The 19,724-nt window shown below is 46.3% G+C and overlaps 1 protein-coding gene across 13 annotated transcripts in view; it reads right to left on the reverse strand.

Moving 5' to 3' along the window:
• The window catches only part of ALDH18A1 (aldehyde dehydrogenase 18 family member A1), a 105,847-nt gene that overhangs the window by 70,685 nt on the left and 15,438 nt on the right, over positions 1-19,724 (reverse strand). For 4 of the 13 annotated variants that reach the window (XM_065552704.1, XM_065552703.1, XM_065552707.1 and 1 more), the window contains exons 2-3: positions 15,763-15,951; positions 5,781-5,903 (exon numbers count right to left, since the gene is read on the reverse strand). In XM_065552704.1, coding sequence (XP_065408776.1) covers positions 5,781-5,874 — 94 coding nt within the window. In that variant the 5' untranslated portion in view covers positions 5,875-5,903; positions 15,763-15,951. Of the gene's footprint in view, positions 1-5,780; positions 5,904-8,977; positions 9,188-15,762; positions 15,952-19,724 lie in introns of those variants that run through there. The other 9 variants (XM_065552710.1, XM_008179809.4, XM_065552705.1 and 6 more) reach the window with 4 other exon arrangements.

Consider the following 19,724-nt stretch of genomic DNA (forward strand, 5'->3'; position numbering starts at 1 on the left):
ATTCCCAACTAAATCATCCCAGCCAGGGCTTTGTCAAGCCGGGCCTTAAAAACCTCCAAGGAAGGAGACTCCACCACCTCCCTAGGTAATGCATTCCAGTGCTTCACCACTCTCCTAATGAAATAGTGTTTCCTAATATCCAACCTGGACCTCCCCCACTGCAACTTGAAACCATTGCTCCTTGTTCTATCATCTGCCACCACTGAACAGCCGAGCTCCATCCTCTTTGGAACCCCCCTTCAGGTAGTTGAAGGCTGCTATCAAATCCCCCCTCATTCTTCTCTTCTGGAGACTAAACAATCCCACTTCCCTCAGCCTCTCCTCATAACTCATGTGCTCCAGCCCCCTAATCATTTTTGTTGCCCTCTGCTGGACTCTTTCCAATTTTTCCACATCCTTCTTGTAGTGTGGGGCCCAAAACTGGACACAGTACTCCAGATGAGGCCTCACCAATGTCGAATAAAGGGGAACGATCACGTTCCTCGATCTGCTGGCAATGCCCCTACTTATACAACCCAAAATGCCGTTAGCCTTCTTGGCAACAAGAGCACACTGTTGACTCATATCCAGCTTCTCGTCCACTGTGACCCCTAGGTCCTTTTCTGCAGAACTGCTACCTAGCCATTCGGTCCCTAGTCTGTAGCAGTGCATGGGATTCTTCCGTCCTAAGTGCAGGACTCTGCACTTGTCCTTGTTGAACCTCATCAGGTTTCTTTTGGCCTAATCTTCTAATTTGTCTAGGTCTCTCTGTATCCGATCCCTACCCTCTAGTGTATCTACCACACCTCCTAGTTTAGTGTCATCTGCAAAACTTGCTGAGAGTGCAGTCCACACCATCCTCCAGATCATTAATAAAGATATTAAACAAAACCAGCCCCAGGACCGACCCTTGGGGCACTCCACTTGAAACCGGCTGCCAACTAGACATGGAGCCATTGATCTCTACCCGTTGAGCCCGACGATCTAGCCAGCTTTCTATCCACCTTACTGTCCATTCATCCAGCCCATACTACTTTAACTTGCTGGCAAGAATACTGTGGGAGACTGTATCAAAAGCTTTGCTAAAGTCAAGGAACAACACATCCACTGCTTTCCCCTCATCCACAGAGCCAGTTATCTCATCATAGAAGGCAATTAGGTTAGTCAGGCACGACTTCCCCTTGGTGAATCCATGCTGACTGTTCCTGAGCACTTTCCTCTCCTCTAAGTGTTTCAGAATTGATTCCTTGAGAACCTGCTCCATGATTTTTCCAGGGACTGAGGTGAGGCTGACTGGCCTGTAGTTCCCCGGATCCTCCTCCTTCCCTTTTTTAAAGATGGGTACTACATTAGCCTTATTCCAGTCATCTGGGACCTCCCCCGATCGCCATGAGTTTTCAAAAATAATGGCTAATGGCTCTGCAATCTCATCCGCCAACTCCTTTAGCACCCTCGGATGCAGCGCATCCGGCCCCATGGACTTGTGCACGTCCAGTTTTTCTAAATAGTCCCGAACTACTTCTTTCTCCAAAGAGGGCTGGTCACCTTCTCCCCATATTGTGCTGCCCAGTGCAGCAGTCTGGGAGCTGACCTTGTTCGTGAAGACAGAGGCAAAAAAAGCATTGAGTACATTAGCTTTTTCCACATCCTCGGTCATCAGGTTGCCTCCCTCCTTCAGTAAGGGGCCCACACTTTCCTTGACTTTCTTCTTGTTGCTAACATACCTGGGAGGGGATAATGGAGGTCAGGGAGACCATGCGGAACTTAACTTCTTGAGATATCTGTTGAAGTCTCGCAGGTCCAGGATGGGGCGTAGGCCCCCTTTGGCCTTTGGAATGAGAAAGTACCGGAAGTAAAAATCTTTCCCTCTTCATTTCACGTGAACTTCCTCCATGGCCCCCAGGCACAGAAGGGTTTGCACCTCCTGGGCGAGTGAGAAGGGTCCCTGACGAGGGATGGGGCAGGGGGGTGGGAAGGTGGGATAGAACAGAACGGGAGGGTATAACCCGCTGCCACCATATTGAGGACCTAACGGTGGGTGCTTATGGCGGTCCAAGCGGGGAGGTAAGGCAACAAACGGTGGGAAAATAAGGGACGAGACATAATCTGGTCCTGATTGTAGACTGGGAGGTCGCCCTTGAGCATCCCTTCAAAATGACTGTCTGCTTTTAGGAGGGGCACGACTAGCGCCCAAATGTGCTCCCGCTGTGACCTTGGAAGCGCCAATAGCCCTTGTGTCTCTTGGTTCCTCTCTGGTCTGCCTTGGGAACCTGGCTCGGGAAGCGTCAGGCTGCAGGAACATGCTTACCGCCATTTCCCGCAGCTCCCATTGGCTGGGAACATCAAACCGCAGCCACTGGGAGCTGTGGGGTGCCTTGCCTGTGGACAGTCAACGTCAGCAACATGTCTTGCAGCCCGCAATCAGCTTACCCTGGTGGGCCGCAGATTGGCCACCACTGCTCTAGAGTCTTTCAGGCCGTTTAACTTGCTGGCCGTTTGTTCAGCAAATGGGGCTAAGCCCTCAAATAGGAGGTCCAAGATTGATTGCTGGACTTCTGCCAAGAGGCCAGACTATTGCAGCCATGACGCCCGTATCATTGAGACTGCCGACGTCATGACTCTGGCTGTGGAATCCACCGCAACTGAGGTGGCTGGAGGGAGGCCCTCATGATCACCCTGCCCTCTCCAGCACTGTATTGAACTCCTGCTTCATGTCCAGTGGGAGCGAGTCAGCATATTGTGCTGTGTATTGCCATACATTAAAGTGATATCTGCTGAGCAAGGCTTGGTGATTAGCTATCCGCAGCTGTAGACTGGCTGTGGAATAAACTTTCCTGCCGTACAGGAGTTGAGTTGAATTGATCATGTCTGTTGCACTCGTTGGCAGCCGCGAACACTAGTGACCCAGAGGATGGGTGTGTATACAAGTACTCCCTTTGCAGGAACGTAGTACTAATGCTCTGCCCTTTTGGACACAGGTGGCAAGGATGACTGGGTCTGCCACAGGGCCTTTACAATTTTGATCACCCCATCGTGGACTGGCAGGGCCACCTTTGCTGATGGTGCTGCGGCCAGCACGTCGAATAGGGAGTAGGCTGGTTTGGACATCTCCTCTGCTTTTAGCTCCAGGTTCACCATGACCCATGTAAGCAGCTCCTGGTGGGCTTTTACATCATCTTGGGGCACTGTTTGCAATGGGCCTGCAACTGCCTCATCCTGAGGAGGAGGCCAGCCCTGAGGGAGGGATAGGCTTCCTGTGTCTGAGGCACCACCTGCCCTGGAGGGGGTTGGTCCTGGGCCCCTTGGCTCGACCTGATCTGCGAGCCCAGGGGGGTGGGAGGAGCCGCTATTGCTGGAGGTCCTTCCGACGTCCCCGAGCTTGCGGAGAAAGCTACAGGTTATACCCCTGCCGGGGCCCTGGCCATTGACCTTGTGGCCATGCACTTGTAGGTTGGCCTGCTGGCTGCGTCGGTGTTGGCAGGTCCATGGGGGCCAGCAACTTCTCGCTCTCCAAGCTTGAGGAGGAATACTCTTCTTCTGGTAACCACATTGGCCCCACCATAGGGTAGGCCTCCCTACTGTATCTGGCGTCCTCTCACCTGCCGTTTGGGGAGCGGTACCAGGAGCCCGCTGAACCATGCTGCACTTTCAGAAACCATCAGTGATGTATAGCGGCCCGGTAATAGTCTTGGGAGCGATGCCACCTGCTTCAGGCACAGTGCACAGTCTCTGGTGATCGGGAGAGCGGGGACCGTCCATAACCCCGCGGCAACTGGCATTGGGGGTTGTGAGAGCGCCAAGGGGACTCTGGTGACTGTCTCCGGGGATCTACAATATGCGCCTGCGGCTCAGTACCACGGGTCCGGCGACTGTATGTTGTGACCCTGGCGATGGGTACCCGTAACTCGTCTGGTCTCGGATCTGTGGTCTGGGATGTGGTTCCGGAGATTGTTGGCACAGTCCCAGGGACCTTCGGGATGACTTGTGTAGGGGCACCATTGACGGCTTTCCCCTTGAAGCGGGTGGGAGGGCAGGGTTCCTGGGCCTCTCCTCCCACAGAGTTGGCAGTACCAGGAGAGAGAAAATATCTCTTACTGCCTGCAAGGCTTCTGGGGTGGATGGCACCATAAGGTACCATTTGCCTGCAGCATCTTCAGGAGTGGGGGGGCAGCTCATGGGGCAGGATGGGCCCCGTTGGCAAGGTTGCCACCTGGCTGGGCTCCAGTGGCAGCGAGATAGCCCAAGTCTGTCTGGATTCCGCCTTTGTCCTGTCCTTGATCTTACGGGTGCCTGGGGAGCTCCCCCTTTCCGCGTGCTTCCTATGTCTTTTGGCTGATACCGGAGACACGGAGCGGTGTCGAGATGAACTCTGTGCCAGTGCGCTTCTCGTCGATGCTGACGTACTCTGTACTGAGTCCAAATGTGCCAGCTCTGAGGCCGGTGCCAGCGCTGACTCCATGAGGAGTGCACAAAGTCTAAAGTCTCTCTCCCTCTTGGTCCAGGACTTGAATCCCTTACAAATGCAGCACTTTTTGCAGATATGGGACTTACCCAGACACTTCAAACAGCTTAGGTGCTGATCACTGATTGGCATGGGCTTCTTAAAACTATCACATGGATTAAAGCCCGGGGAACAGGGCATGCCCCCTTCCTGGGCCAAGTCCCTCAGGGGACTTTTCACTAAGACCTATTAAGAACTGCAAACTAACTACTAACAACTATTTACACAAAAGTTCAAAAAACCACTGAATAGAAACCGGAGCGTTCCAGCACCGACACTGGCAGTAAGAAGGAACTGAGGGGAGTGGGGGCCGGCAGCGCCCCTTATACCGGCACATATGCACGCCACTCTAGAGTATGCCAGAGTCGGTCCCCTATAGATACCACTGAGGAAAAACTTCCGGCATCGGTGAATGTGGCAAGCATATACACCTAACATCGAATGGACATGAGCAATCACTTGAAGAACTTTCTGCTATGGCAATAAAAAGTCTTGGTAACTTCCTGATTGGTTTGGTACTTTGCAGGTTGAACACCAGGGCATGCCGGACATCAAGGGAGCGAAGTCTCTTCTCTTTGGCAGAAGTGTGGAGTTTTGGGGGGAAAAAGGACAGGTAAGTAGATACTTTGGTTATTGTGGAAGAGAGGACACAGGATTCCCACTCAGGCCATGCAGTGGTAAGAAGGAACTGGAGAGGCCTCAGCCCTCACTGTCTCTTATGCCCTCAGATGGAAGCACAAGGAAATCCACTGCACACGTGCAAGCCAACGAACACTGTTAGCATTTCCAGACTCAGGTGTATGGCGCACAGGCGTACCCACGTGTGGAATAAACATAAGGAACAGCATTCAAAGAACTGGTTGTTACGGGAATTGGGGAAGGAGATATATAGCCATTTTTACTTCTAAATCTCTCCTCGGTTTAGGAAAAAAATCTAACACATATATGACAGGCATTATTGTTGTATACAATCTTGAGGTGGTGGCAGCAAGTAAGCAGCATTCATAGAAAACACCAGTATTTCTTGACTGAAATTGTGGTTTGTCAGAATGGAAAAGGTGATACCTCAGGCATTTGCTTGAATAATTATTATTGTACTGAGGAAGGAAGTTGCAGTAAGGACCCAGACCTCTGTCTACAGTTCACTCCAACACCAGTGGGTCTTGAACAAACGGGAAAGGCAGCCCATAAACTCCGACGTGGCGCAGAAAGAAGGCGTGAAGATAAGGGTATAAGAGATGCTGAGAGACATACCTTGACCAGTGTTATTACAAACAAGTCCTTTCCCTTGGATACTTACAAGGCTGGGAAACAGCTGTGATGTACTGCGGTGAGAAGAGGAGGTATCGTCCAGGGGAACGGAAGGAGGGGCTCAGAGCAGCTCGACACAACATTGTGAGATGTTTGGGAGGATGAAGGATACCTGCAAGTTAAGAAAAAAAGTCTCATCAATCTCAGTGAACTTGCCTCCCTATTCCCACCACTAAAGTACACACCCAGTCCTGCCCACCAAGATACCCAGCAGTACATGCCCTTCTCAAAATCCTCTGTCGCATTAGGCATGTACCAGATTTCACTTTCTCCAAGAGCACTCAATTGCCAGCTGCATTCACAGCAGGCCTTCTGTGGCATGCACACACCACCACGCATCCTGCAACGCAAAACTGATCACAAAATGTGTATGGAGTGACATACGGGCATCTATAGTTCTATTTAAAGCATTTATCTTGCCACGTGTCTTGTAAAGATGGCAAGATGCCTACCAGTAATATCAACAGAATGATATTACTCCAGACTTTCTTCTGTGATCCCTCCCTCCCCCCACCGGACCACCGCACTGCCAGATGCAGAGCCCCAGTGTGCACAATTTAAACAATATGTGATCCACGTGTCTTGTATTTAAATTACACACAAAGATTGCAAAATCAAATACTCAAAAGTTAGGAAATGCCAGAACGAAGTTTGCTTGTGCAACCTTAATGCATACATACAGAGGGCTGAATTATGATACAGTTTTCAGTTACATGATCACATGCTGTTTTTTCTCATGGGCCCCTGCCTCGTTCAGTGCACAGAACAGACTATGCTCACTTAATGAGCAGCTCTTCAATAGTTTTCTCTTTGTTGTTCAGTGTGTGGCCATATGCCTTATTTACCGCACACTACTTGAACCCAAGACAGAATTAATTTCCTCATGGACTTTTCTGTAACGCTTATCATTATAGTATCTAAGTATTTCACAAACATCCTGTGAGGTGAAAGGGTATTATCCCCATTTTACAGCTGGGAAACTGAGACACAAAGCAATTAAAGGTCAAGAGTCCACTAATTTTGGATGCCCATTTGAGATGCCTAAAACCTAATTTTTCCAGAGTACTTAGCATTATATGGCTCTTTAAATGTTCAAATCATAGCTTCCATCAACTTCAGTTACAGCTGTGAATGCTCAGCCCTTCTGCATATCAGACCCGAGGAACTCAAGTCAGGCATCCAGAAAATGAGAATACAATTAGTGACCACCTGTGAAAAGTTTGGTTTAAGAGACTTACCAGCATCACACACAGACTGTGGCAGAGGCAAGATAGTATGGAAAGGAGGGGGAAGAATATAAATTCAAAAGGAACAGAGGAAGCCAAGAGCAGGGTGGAAAAGGGGGAAGACATTTGAAGGGGAAAGAATAGTCAAAAGAACTTAAATCTATTATCAAGGCAAATACAAGAGACTCAGGCATCTTGGCCAGGATTACAAAAAGATCTGTCCATCACAGGGATAAAAGCTCATCTGTGAAGGAGACAGGTTTTTAGGGGCTAGTTGAAGGCTGCAGAATGGACATGATTTAAGAACCAACTCAAACCGCACCATTTTCCATACCAAGTACAAAGCACATTTCTTTATCTTCCCTTCAATAACAAATATGATATAACAAACCAATTTTTTTTTAATTTCATATATTTTTCCTCTTGAGGAGAAAGAGGAAGGAAGGAGAAAACATGTCACATATGCTAGATATGTTGCTTAATACACTTCTGGAAGACATTAATATTAAGTTGATGAGGATGATATCTGCATAGACTAGATTAATTGGACTGGTAGCCAAAACTAAACGCTACAGAAATTTTCCACTAAATATTGGAAACCCTAATTTAAAAGAAGGAATGTGGGAGGAGGGGAGGAAAAAAAAAAGAGAGAGAGAGAGAAGTCACCCTTGTGTTATTTTTTCAGATAGAAAATGCTACCCAGTGTTAGAGATCATATCTATCCATGGTCCTTATATGGCCCACACCACCAGAGTATGTGAACATCTCAATCCTTATCACATTTATCCTCTCAACACCCTTAAGGTAGGGAAGTACTATTATCCCCCATTTTACAGATAGGGAACAGAAGGACTAAAAGTGACGCCCAACATCACACATGGAGCCTGTGATGGAACAAGGAAATGAACCCAGGTCTCCCAATTCCTAAGCTACCACCTTTACCACTAGACCATCTATACTACAGACAAGGGATCAATGAAGCAGAGTCAATACTTTCCTGGGGATTTTACTTGGCTTTTCCTGATGTACTGAGAGTCTTAACCTTACTGTTGCAGTCTTTTTTTGTATTTAGTTTCCTTACAGTTAAGTTAAAACAAAAGCATTTAAATGTGTATTTTTTTAAAAAGCACCTGCATTTCTTTCAATGCTCAATCCTGAAACACACAGGATGTTACCTTAAAAGCCTCCCAACCACAAAACAATCCTTTCCTTAAGAGATTCTGTGCTAAGCCAAGGAAGAGAAAATTCAGCCCCAGAAACCTAGTTGTATAAAGACAGCTATGATTCACATCAAGTGGGGCTCAGAATAAAGTATGGTCTTGCCCACAGCTAGTGAATAAATTCACTCAGGCTTTATAATGGTTTACAAGGGTCAGCCGTGAACAATGTAGAATATTGTTAGTCTCTAAGGTGCCACAAGTACTCCTGTTCTTTTTGCGGATACAGACTAACACGGCTGCTACTCTGAAATGTAGAATATGTATCCCAGGATGTCAGGAATCCATTCCAGCAAGAAGTTGGATGCAGATTTCTCTCGTCCAAAGGCATCAGGGACCCCTATGAAGAGGAAGAAAAACCTACCTTTCTTTTTAGTAAGACAATAAATATAGTAAACTCTTCTATAGTGCTTTTAATCTGAGTATCTCAAATACGAAATGCAATTCTTTTGCGAGTTAAGTGACTTGCCCAGGTCACACAGCCAATCTGCAGCAGAGTTTGGAATAGACTCTCAGATCCTTACTCTAAACTATCCTTCAACCTGCATGGAACAGACTTTGGTGAAGGGGCAAACTATGTTATTGGCAGGCACAAAGACCACTCAAGCATAGACAGGAAGTTAGTCTAGCTAACTCAGCACAGACTACCAGATGCAATCTATTGCTATGAATAAATCCTATCACATGCAAGTGTCAGACCAAGTGCAGAGCATTCAGAACAGTTAGAGAATTCATTTCTGTACCTGACACGTCCTGCTGTGATGTGAGAGAAATTTCTGACAGAAGCAGCAGTGAAGCCAGCAGCAATTGCAGTGAAGGCAGGAGACAGACTACATTTCTGCAGTCTCAACTAAAGACAGACACAGCTCATTTGCAACAGCCAATCCCAGAGCTTCTGGCAGTACAAGCCACATCAGCTCCACCAGAGCGTACCAAGAGCTATCTCAGAAACTGACGTAACCTCACTCTAAGCTCTTCCCTCCCACCAGCACACACCTCTCCAACCCTGCTGTCCCAGCAGCTGATGTAACTCTACTCCACGTTGCAGCACAAAATCCAGTTTTAAGACTGTAGTGTCAACAAGTGGTTTATGGGTGGCAAGCCCCAGCATAGGCCAGACAGTGCTACTCCCACACTTAGTACGCAGCATGCTGGCTTCCCGTCCTGCACCCTCCTCTTCTTTCCAGGCCTACTAGTTTTTGGATAATGGTTGCAGACTGGCTGCAGATGCCCTCCTCCCTGCTTTCAGGACAGGCTGACCCTCAGTTCTACCTTTACTTCAATCTCCTCCCATTTTCCATAACATCACAGATCCCTTCACCATGGGGAGAGAGAGAGAGAGAGAGAGAGTTTGCTCTTTACTGACTTCCTCTCCCCCATCAGTTCACACTCCAGTTGCTATGTTAAAGGGGAAGACACTCTAGTTTTTTTGGTAATTAATCGTGTTTGTACTTTCTATAGTTGCTTTCATATTCACCGACATTACAGAATGCAAGCTGACTTCTCTGCTTGATTCAGACACATCACACAGCCTCAGGGCTTCACCACTGTGGTTCTAGTCCTATTTTACTAGCGTAATTCCAAATTAATTCCAGTGTTGCAAACTATTAGGATTAGCATAGGTCTCACAAGGTTTGGTGTTTTCATTAAAAGCTTCAGCTACTGAGGTTGCATTACCCAAGAATTTTAACTTCCATATTTGTTTTTTAAATGAAGTAAATTTCTAGCCCTCATGGCTACAGCGAGCAGCTTGAAAATTTGTGGACACTGCAGACTCTGACACCCGAAAGCAAGTAGAGAGTGTAGTAGGAAGAGGGCCTGAAACATAAGCCCATGTAGCAGAGGCCTGGGCTAAAGTAGTCAAAACCTTGATGATAAAGAGCAAAGTTAAGTTGTGAGCAAGAAGTGGGCCCCTGCTCACAGAATTTGGCAAGCATAGGGCTGATTTTGCTAAAACACATATTCCTAAGAGATGGGAGGACAAAGCATTCACGCAAGCACATTCCAGAAAGGTGGTACCTGAACACCCCGATAAACACATTCCCCAAAGATAACAGGAACGTGCTGAACCATCTTAAAGGATAAGGTCAGGATTACAGCATGATGGATAGAGATGTTTTGATCAAACTTACAAGTACAAGGCAATGGGTGGCACCCCAATAAATCAGAGGGTGGCACCCTGATGCGTCAAGGGTGATACGTAACTTGTTTGGTGTATAAAGATGCATTTCAGAGGGAGTGTCTTTGACCAGCCGAGGGGACAGTGGAAAGTCCTACCACTGACTGAGCTGCGTCCATTGTCACAGGCATACATGAGCTAGTGTAACTGTAGACATTGATCCAGGGAGCTAGGACCATGCTTTGCTGACAATAAACCTGACCAAGCTCCTTCGCACCTTAACAGATTTTGTGGTCATTGGGCAGTTCGCTCGAGATCTGCTGTGCCAGCAATCTGTGCAGAGCTGGGACAACACACACACACACACACACACACACACACACACACACACGCACACATCTTTGACGACATTAAGAGTTATTATTATTATAAAGTTCTGTGATATTGGGGGTCACTCCAACTCATGATTTTGAACACTTGGAGTTGGCAACACTGGAACTTGCACTCTCCACAACTATATTGGGGTGATTCTGAAACAACCGGAGTGGGAAGAATAGCCAAACACAGGGGCATCTATTCTTAGTGCAAAAACAGTTATTCATTTCCCCAGTACAGATGTCTTTACAGAATCTCTCTCTATCAAAATGAATATATACCTAGTTAATAGATACACCTAGTAAAGAAGAGCAACTTTCCCCTGGACTAGGCCCACCTTGACAATTCTTAAATATAACTTTGAAATAGACTGCTCCAGTATCCCCCTTAAACCATTATTCAAAATATCCACAACCATCACCATAGCAACTGACGATATGTCTACACTATGAAATTAGGTCAATTTTACAGAAGACGATCTTTAGAAAGCGATTTTATACAGTCGATCGTGTATGTCCCTACTAAGCACAGTAGGTTGGCGGAGTGCATCCTCAATATCATGGCTAGCATCAACTCACAGAGTGGTGCACTGTGGATAGCTATCCCAGTCCCTGCTGCCCATTGGAATTCTGGGTTAAGCTCCCAATGCCTGATGGGGCAAAAACATTGTCACGGGTGGTTTTGGGTACATGTTGTCAGTCTCCCTTCCTTCCCTCCCTCCCTCTTTGAAAGCAATGGCAAACAATCGTTTTGCTCCTTTTTGCCTGGGTTACCTGTGCAAACACCGTAGCACGGCAAGCATGGAGCCCGCTCAGCTCAGCACTACCGTTGTGAGCATTGGAAACACCTTGCGCATTATCCTGCAGTATGTGCAGAGCCTGGCTAGGAACCGCCAGCACGAGGAAGATTGTGAGGAGGACATGGACACAGATGTTCCTTAAAGCACGGGATGTGGCAATTGGGACATCATGGTGGCAGTGGAGCAGGTTGATAGAGTGGAACGCCGATTCTGGACCCGACAAACAAGCACATACTGGTGGCACTGCATAGTGTTGCGGGTATGGGATGATTCCCAGTGGCTGCGAAACTTTCACATGCGTAAGGCCACTTTCATGGAACTTTGTGAGTTGCTTTTCCCCGCCCTGACAATTGTTTTCCCCCTGCCCTGACAGTTGAGAAGCAAGTGGCGATAGCCCTGTGGAAGCTTGCAACGCCTGACTGCTACCGGTCAGTCGGGAATCAATTCGGAGTGGGCAAATCTACCCTGGGGGCTGCTGTGATCCAAGTAGCCAAGGCAATCAGTAACCTTCTGCTAACAAGGGTAGTGACTCTGGAAAATGTGCAGGTCATAGTGGATGGCTTTGCTGCAATTGGGTTCCCTAACTGTGGTGGGGCGATAGACGAAACCCATATCCCTATCTTGGCACCGGACCACCTTGCCAAACAGTACATAAACTGCAAGGGGTACTTCTCAATGGTGCTGCAAGCACTGGTGGATCACAAGGGACGTTTCACCGACATCAACATGGGATGGTCGGGAAAGGTGCATGAATCACAGAATCATAGAATCTTAGACTAAGGTCAGAAGAGACGATTATGATCATCTAGTCTGACCTCCTGCACAATGCAGGCCACAGAATCTCACCCACCCACTCCTGTAACAAACCCCTAACCTATGTCTGAGTTATTGAAGTCCTCAAATCCCACACTCAGGTCTTCCTTAACGACTGACAGTTTCATTGTTCTGGTGCACTATGTTAGGCTGGTCAGACAAAGAGAAAGGTGGTCTTAGGAAGGGCTTTGAATATTTGAAAAAAATAAACTAATTTCTGTATTCAACACAGGGCTACTGCAGAGAGTGGAGTAGCAGGATGAGGTGTTTATAATGACCTATGTTGCTAAGACAAAAGGCTACTGTATGGCTTCATTCCCAGATATAGTTAGTTACAACAATCAAGTCTAGAAGACAGTGATGCGTAGATCACTGTGGCTGGGTCTCTAACAGAATTAAGTACGATTTTCTGTCCAATCCCAGATAGAAGTGGGTGGGGCTTTTTTGCACCATGACTATTTGAGCCCCAATGGCATTGAGTTTAAAAAGGGCCTCAAGGCTACAGACTGACTTATGCCGAGTGCAAATCCTCTATCCAAAATACCTCTACAATAGAGAAGGCAAGTTCTCTGAAAAGTTTCCTTCTTCCTACCAGGATCACCTTAGCCTTGCCTGGATCCAGCGTTAGCCAGAGGCTCTTCATCTAGGTGCTGCTTTCACAGCCAGGCACTGAGACAGCTGCAAGAAGGTGATGTTATGTTAAACATAAAGGAGATGTAGAGCTGGGTGTTCCAATGACTATTTCTGTTTTCTTGCACTCGGAAATGTTGCCAAAGTCCCTTGGCATATTTCAATTTCTACTAACTCTCCTGTGATGAATCAGGGAATCTGTCTACATAAATTATAACTTCTGATTGATATTATGACGTTATGAAAATTGCTGCATCACTGAACGTCTCTATGTAAATGAGAAATCCACGCTGAGCTGGCAGGACCCGTAGAACACACCCGCTGAACTAGGCACAGTACAGAGTAGTTAGGATACCCATTATATGGTCATAGTATGGCCATTAAGGACATTGGTTGAAGCAAGGAGAACCAGTTTCTGTCAGCCCCTCAACAAGGATTTTATAGGGAGGGATAGCTCAGTGGTTTGAGCATTGGCCTGCTAAACCCAGGGTTGTGAGTTCAATCCTTGAGGGGGCCACTTAGGGATCTGGGGCAAAATCAGTACTTTGTCCTGCTAGTGAAGGCAGGGGGCTGGACTCGATGACCTTTCAGGGTCCCTTCCAGTTCTATGAGATCTGTCTCTCTCTCTCTCTCTCTATATATATATAAAAATAGATCCTGTCAGACTAACGCAAACCTTTTTTTGAGGAGATCACAAGTTTGGTAGATAAAGGCAATAACGTTGACGTAACATACTTAGATTTCTGTAAGGCATTTGACTTGGTACCACACAACATTTTGATTAAACTAGAATGATACAAAATTAACATTGTATTGAATGGACTAAATACTGGATAACTGATTAGGTCCCAAAATGTAACTAAACAGGTAATCAGTATTAAGTACGGGTGTTTCCAGCAGGGTCCTACCGGGATCAGTTCTTGGCCCTATGCTATTTAACATCTTCATTAATTACCTGGAAGAAAACAGATCATAGATACAGGTTGAAGATGACACAAAAATTGGGGGAGTGGTAAATTAGGAAGAGGACAGGTCACTGACACAGAACAATTTGGATAGATTGATAAACTGTGTGCAAGCAAACACTAAGTTTTAATATGGTTAATCTAAATGTATAAATCTAGGAACAAAGAATGTATGCCATAAAATTACATCATGGGGTCTCTGTCCTGGGAAGCAGTGACAGAAAAGATGTTGGGGTCATGGTGGATAATCAGCTGAACATGAGTTCCCACTGTGACCCTGTGGCAAAAAAGGGTAATGTGATTCTAGGATACATAAACATAATCTTGAGTAGTAGAGAGCTTATTTTTTTTCAATATTTGACAGTGGCAGAAACACTGCTGAATACTATGTCCAGTTTTGGTGTCCACAATTCAAGAAGGAAGAAGAACTACAAGAATGATTAAAGGATTAGAAAACACGCCTTTCAGTAATAAATAATTTGACCACCTTGAATCTATCTTAGCAAATCTATCCTTAGAAAGTTAAGGAGTTTTCAGTTGCAGTCTAAAAAGGTACCTACATGGGGGAAAAATATTTGATAATGGGCTCTTCAATCAAACAAAAAGGTTAACATGATCCAGTGGCTGGAAGTTGAAACTTGACAAATTAGCACTAGAAAGAAGATGTAATATTTTTTAACAGAGTAATTAACCATTGGAATAATTTACCAAGGGTTAGAATCATAGAATATCAGGGTTGGAAGGGTCCTCAGGAGGTCATCCTACAATATCCTTGCAACTCCCGCTCCCGTCCTCCACAGATCCTTTTTGGGTCAGGACCCCTACAATTACAACACCCTGAAATTTCAGATTTAAATATCTGAAATCATGAAATTTACAATTTTAAAAATGCTATGATCGTGAAATTGACCAAAATGGACTGTGAATTTGGTAGAGCCCCCGTTATACAGGAGGTCAGACATGATCACCATGGTCCTTTCTGGCCTCAGAATCTATGAATAAGGGGCTGGCATTTGGAAAGTGGAAAATTTCCAAACAGGACAAAGAAAGGGGAAGAAAGGAGCTGGCTGAGTAAGCCCAGGACTGATTGGCAAACGGGGAACAGCTGACAGCCTCATTATCCAGGGGCTATATAAAGGCAGGCAAGAAAGAAGCCAAGGAAGAAGGAAAGGGAGGAGCCAGAGAATTAAAGTGAGTGGGGGCTCTTTTCTACTGGCTGCAGGAGCTAGCAGTCCCTGAGGCTGTAATATTGAAGCTATTTGTAGCTAGAAGGTGGTGGGAAAGTATACTGTAAATAAAGAGGACAGATGATTTCACCAACGCAGAGATCTCAGGCTGGTTTGTGGGTGCAGCAGGGGCAGAACCAAGGAGGACCCAGCAATGCCTCGTTACAGGGACCCAGTTTAGCTGATAGCCCAAGGTTAAAGCAAGTTCATTTAGCAGAGAGAGGCTCCATGGTTCAGAAATCAAGCAACGAGGTGAGCAGAAAGATCCCGGACACCCCCAGAGGACCCTGACCCCCACCGAAAGAATGTTCTAAAGGGTGAGAAAACTGAGGGAGGGGATTGTGTAGTAGTGTTCATTATTTTTGTATAGATCCGTTTCTTGTGCTATTAAGTAAAGAGCAATAACTTTTTAGAATCCTGGGCAAAGTCTGTGTGCGTTCGGTAACAAACATCACACACCCTTGGAGAGTTAGCCTGTGAACTCAAGAGTTTCCACATGATTGTGGAGTTCTGGGAGAGGGGATGTCTATGCTAAAGAGGATTCTGAGGAGTCAGCACTGGTCCCAGGGGATAGGCATTTGGATGACGAGGTCTCAGCTACCAGTAGGTTGGTGCCAGATGGAAGATGTGCGCCCCAACGGTGTGCCTACAGACCCCCAAGCCAAAGGCAGTGCCTGGACTCTGCTCAGACGCCAAGGCTTAAAGCACACAGTATTCAGTATTTGGATATCCTCACAGCAGTCTGGTCAGTATCTGATAGGAGGAGCTCCGGATCATCGGACTGCAATGCCTGTGACAATGAAAAAGGGAATACAGGTCACCATGTGAACACAGGGGAAAGGCAGAGACGTTAAATGCTGCTGTCGATCACTTTTGCTATTTGTGACCTGTTGCCGTTCAATCACCATCAACCAGAATTTACTTCTTTTATCAACAGAACCTACAATACGGCCCCTTGGAGCTACATTACATAGGTTTAACACCATATCAGATTGTCAAGATGATGATGGAGAATTTCTGTGACTGACTTTTGAAATTTGTTTCAGTGCAGTTTTCTTTAAGTCTATATGTTAACTTTGAAGCGGGGGAGGAGGCTATCCCTGCAGTCTGGGAAAACAACTATAAAACAGCAAGTCATTGGTTGAATGAGTAAATAACAAAGGAAGAAATAAAGTTCTTAGCAAACCTTGTTAACACATTATATACAGTTTGATTATCTAAAGCAAAATAAACACCTAGAGATGTGCTCAAATTCAGTAGAGGAGGTAGCTGGAAATGTACTATTGCTAGAGATGAAAGTTTTCTAAGAGAAAAACCTGACTATCAAAAACTGAGGTTCATACTCAAGTATCAAATTTGTTAATATTTCAAGAGAAGGATCAAATGGCATGGGTTTTATAACTATGATCAGTGTCGTACTCTGGCTACCTTCAAACATGAGCACCATAACTTAAGTCTTCCAATTATAGCAGGTCACTTGATCATCAGTAATGGGAGGTAACAATTAGTAAGGCACTAACAAGATTTTATTGATTCAGTCCCTTTTGCACAACCTCTTCACAGGTAATCTCCAATTGAGAGTGTATTGTTATAACAACTCCAGTTCATCTAGTCTAGCCCATGCCTTCAGAGGAAGGCAAACTGTACCCCCCAAACACCTGGACAGTTGTGCAACCCTAATGCCTTGTCTACACTAAACAGATTGATGCAAGACAGCTTACATTGACCTAGCTGTGTACATGTCTACGATCAAATTGGTCTCTGCTGTAAGTGCCCTGTTATGCCGACATAGTAACACTAACTCCCTGTGAGGCACAGAGCCACAGTCGATGTACTTAGGTTGATGCAGTGTGAGTACAGACACTGCATTACTTATGTCAACCCTATCTGTCCTCCAGCAGCTGTCCCACAATACCCCACACTGGCTGCTCTGATCACCATTGTGAACTCCACTGCCAGGGTCACAGAGACCACAAGCCACTCCCTCCCCTCTAAAGCCCTGTGAATTTTTGAAATTCCCTTTCCTGATTGCCTGGCTTGGCAAGCTCATTGTTGAGTGCAATCACCCAGCGGACCATACTGGCTACATGCTCCTGCCTGGAGTGGATAGGAGATATTGGATCTCCTGAGCCTGTGAGGAGGAGAGGCTGTGCAGGCACAGCTCTGAACCAGTTGTAAAAAATGTAGATCTCTATAAGCAGATTGCTCAGGGATGCAGGACAAGGGTCATGACAGGGAGCAGCAGCATTGCTGCGTGAAAGCCAAGGAGCTGCACCAGGCACATCAGATGGTCAGGGAGGCCAACAATCAATATGGTGCCGAGCTGCAGACCTGACACTGCTACAAGGAGCTGTATGCCATACTTGGCAGAGACACCCCCAGCTCCCCAACTGCATTGTGGATACCTCTGAGTCACAGGTCTCTGCTGTGAGCAGAAAGGAAGAGGTGGTGAATGAGAAAGCAGGAGGAGAAGGAGGATGGGCGACAGGTGACTGGGGTATTCAGCTGCGCTGTGAGCCTGGACCTGTTTTTGACTCCACCACAGTCCAGCCAATCCCACCACTCAAGCTCAATGCAGGAGAAGGAACCTCGGGTATGTGTGTAGATAAATTTTCAATTACAGGGATAGCACCACCAAAGTACTCTCCCAGGATCACTATGGGGATTTCAATATTCCCAATGGTAATCCACCAGCGGGAAAAGAAAATCTCTGCTTGTAGCTTTCTGAACAGTCCTGTGTTCTTAAAGAAGCAAGCGTCATGCACCTTCCCCAACCAGTTCACACGGAAGTCAGCAAAGCATCACCAGTGATCCACCAATGCCTGCATAACCATAGAAAAGTAGCCCTATCTGTTGATATACTCAATGGCAAGGTGGTCTGGGGCCAAAATAGGGATATGCATGCTATCTATTGCTCCACTGCAGTTCAGGAACCCCACTGCTGGAAATCCATCCACTACTTCCTGCACATTGCCCAGAGTCACAGTCCTGCATAGCAGGAGGTGACTCCAGATTGATTACTACCGGTCAGTCAGCAACCTGGCATTGCAAGCTTCTACATTACAATCACCACTTGCTTCTGCACGGTCAGTGCAGCTCTTCTTTTGGTGTCCCTGCTTTGGAGGGCTGGGGTGAGCTCAGCACACAGATCCAGGAATGCGGCCTTGTGCATTTGAAAGTTCTGCAGCCACTGCTCATCAATCCAAACCTGCATTACAATGTAATCCCATCAATCAGTGCTCATTTCTCAGACCCAGATGCGGCGCTCCACCATCTGCAGCTACCCCATGAATGCTACCAACAATCTTGAACTGATTCTTGCTATGCCCCACAGCAATCTGTCCTCCAAGGGATTGTTGTGTTCCCTGCTATTCGATTCTTCTTCTTCTATTCAGCAAAAAAACTTCAGGACCAGACTGCAAAGAGAAACTGCTGAGCTCCAGTTAATTTGCAAATTTGACACCATCAGATCAGGATTAAACAAAGACTGTGAATGGCTATCCAACTACAGAAGCAGTTTCTCCTCCCTTGGTGTTCACACCTCAACTGCTAGCAGAGCACCTCACCCTCCCTGATTGAACTAACCTCGTTATCTCCATACTGATTTATACCTGCCTCTGGAGATTTCCATTACTTGCATCTGAAGAAGTGAGGTTCTTACCCACGAAAGCTTATGCTCCCAATTCTTCTGTTAGTCTTAAAGGTGCCACAGGACCCTCTGTTGCTTTTTACAGATTCAGACTAACACGGCTACCCCTCTGATACTCTATTCTTCTTGTGGCTCTGCAAATACTCCAGGATCATGCACCCTACACTTGCAATGCTCATGACGATAGTGCAGAGCTATGCAGGCTACATGCTTCCATCAGAGATTGTAGACTGCGAGGAGGGCCACGTGGGCTTGTGAGATTTTGAAAAAAAAAAAAAACGGAAAAAATATGGAACTCAGGTAGCATTATGGGATGAAGACAGTTGCAAACTGGGAAGTTGACCCCATGCTCCCAGTCACACCTGCATGACTCGTTTTGGCCCCATCATGCATTGCCAAAACTTCACCAGAGTGCTGGATTGATGGTGGCAAGTTACCTCCCCTTGGTGCACTGCACTCTGCATCGATACAAGCAGTCCTGGTGACTATGTGCACCGCCAACACAAAGAGCCAAGTATGCATGCACACAAGTGATATACTGACTGTGGTGGCTGTGTGCCCACATAACTTGGATTGACATAGGTTTGTAGTGTAGACATGGCCTAAGTTGGGAGATAGAGAATTTCTGCTCAAAGATTGATGAATGCGCTGTCACTGCCAAGTATAAGATTTAATCACTATTGTCCTAGCTTGCAGTTATTAGCAGAAGTTACATAGCCCTTTAAAAATCCAGACAGTTGAATGACAGTGAAGTCCACAGGCTGACTACACACTGTAGGAAGACTGATTTCCTTTACTTGGTTTTAAATGTTCTGTTTTTAATTACATAGTTACCCTTGATTGTTGATCAGTAAAAAGCCAGGAGAGTCGCCTACTCTGTAGCTTGTGTAGGCTCCTTCCATCCCTCTATCCCC

This window comes from Chrysemys picta, chromosome 7 (genome assembly GCF_011386835.1).
Source record: "Chrysemys picta bellii isolate R12L10 chromosome 7, ASM1138683v2, whole genome shotgun sequence".
NCBI lineage: Eukaryota > Metazoa > Chordata > Testudines > Emydidae > Chrysemys > Chrysemys picta.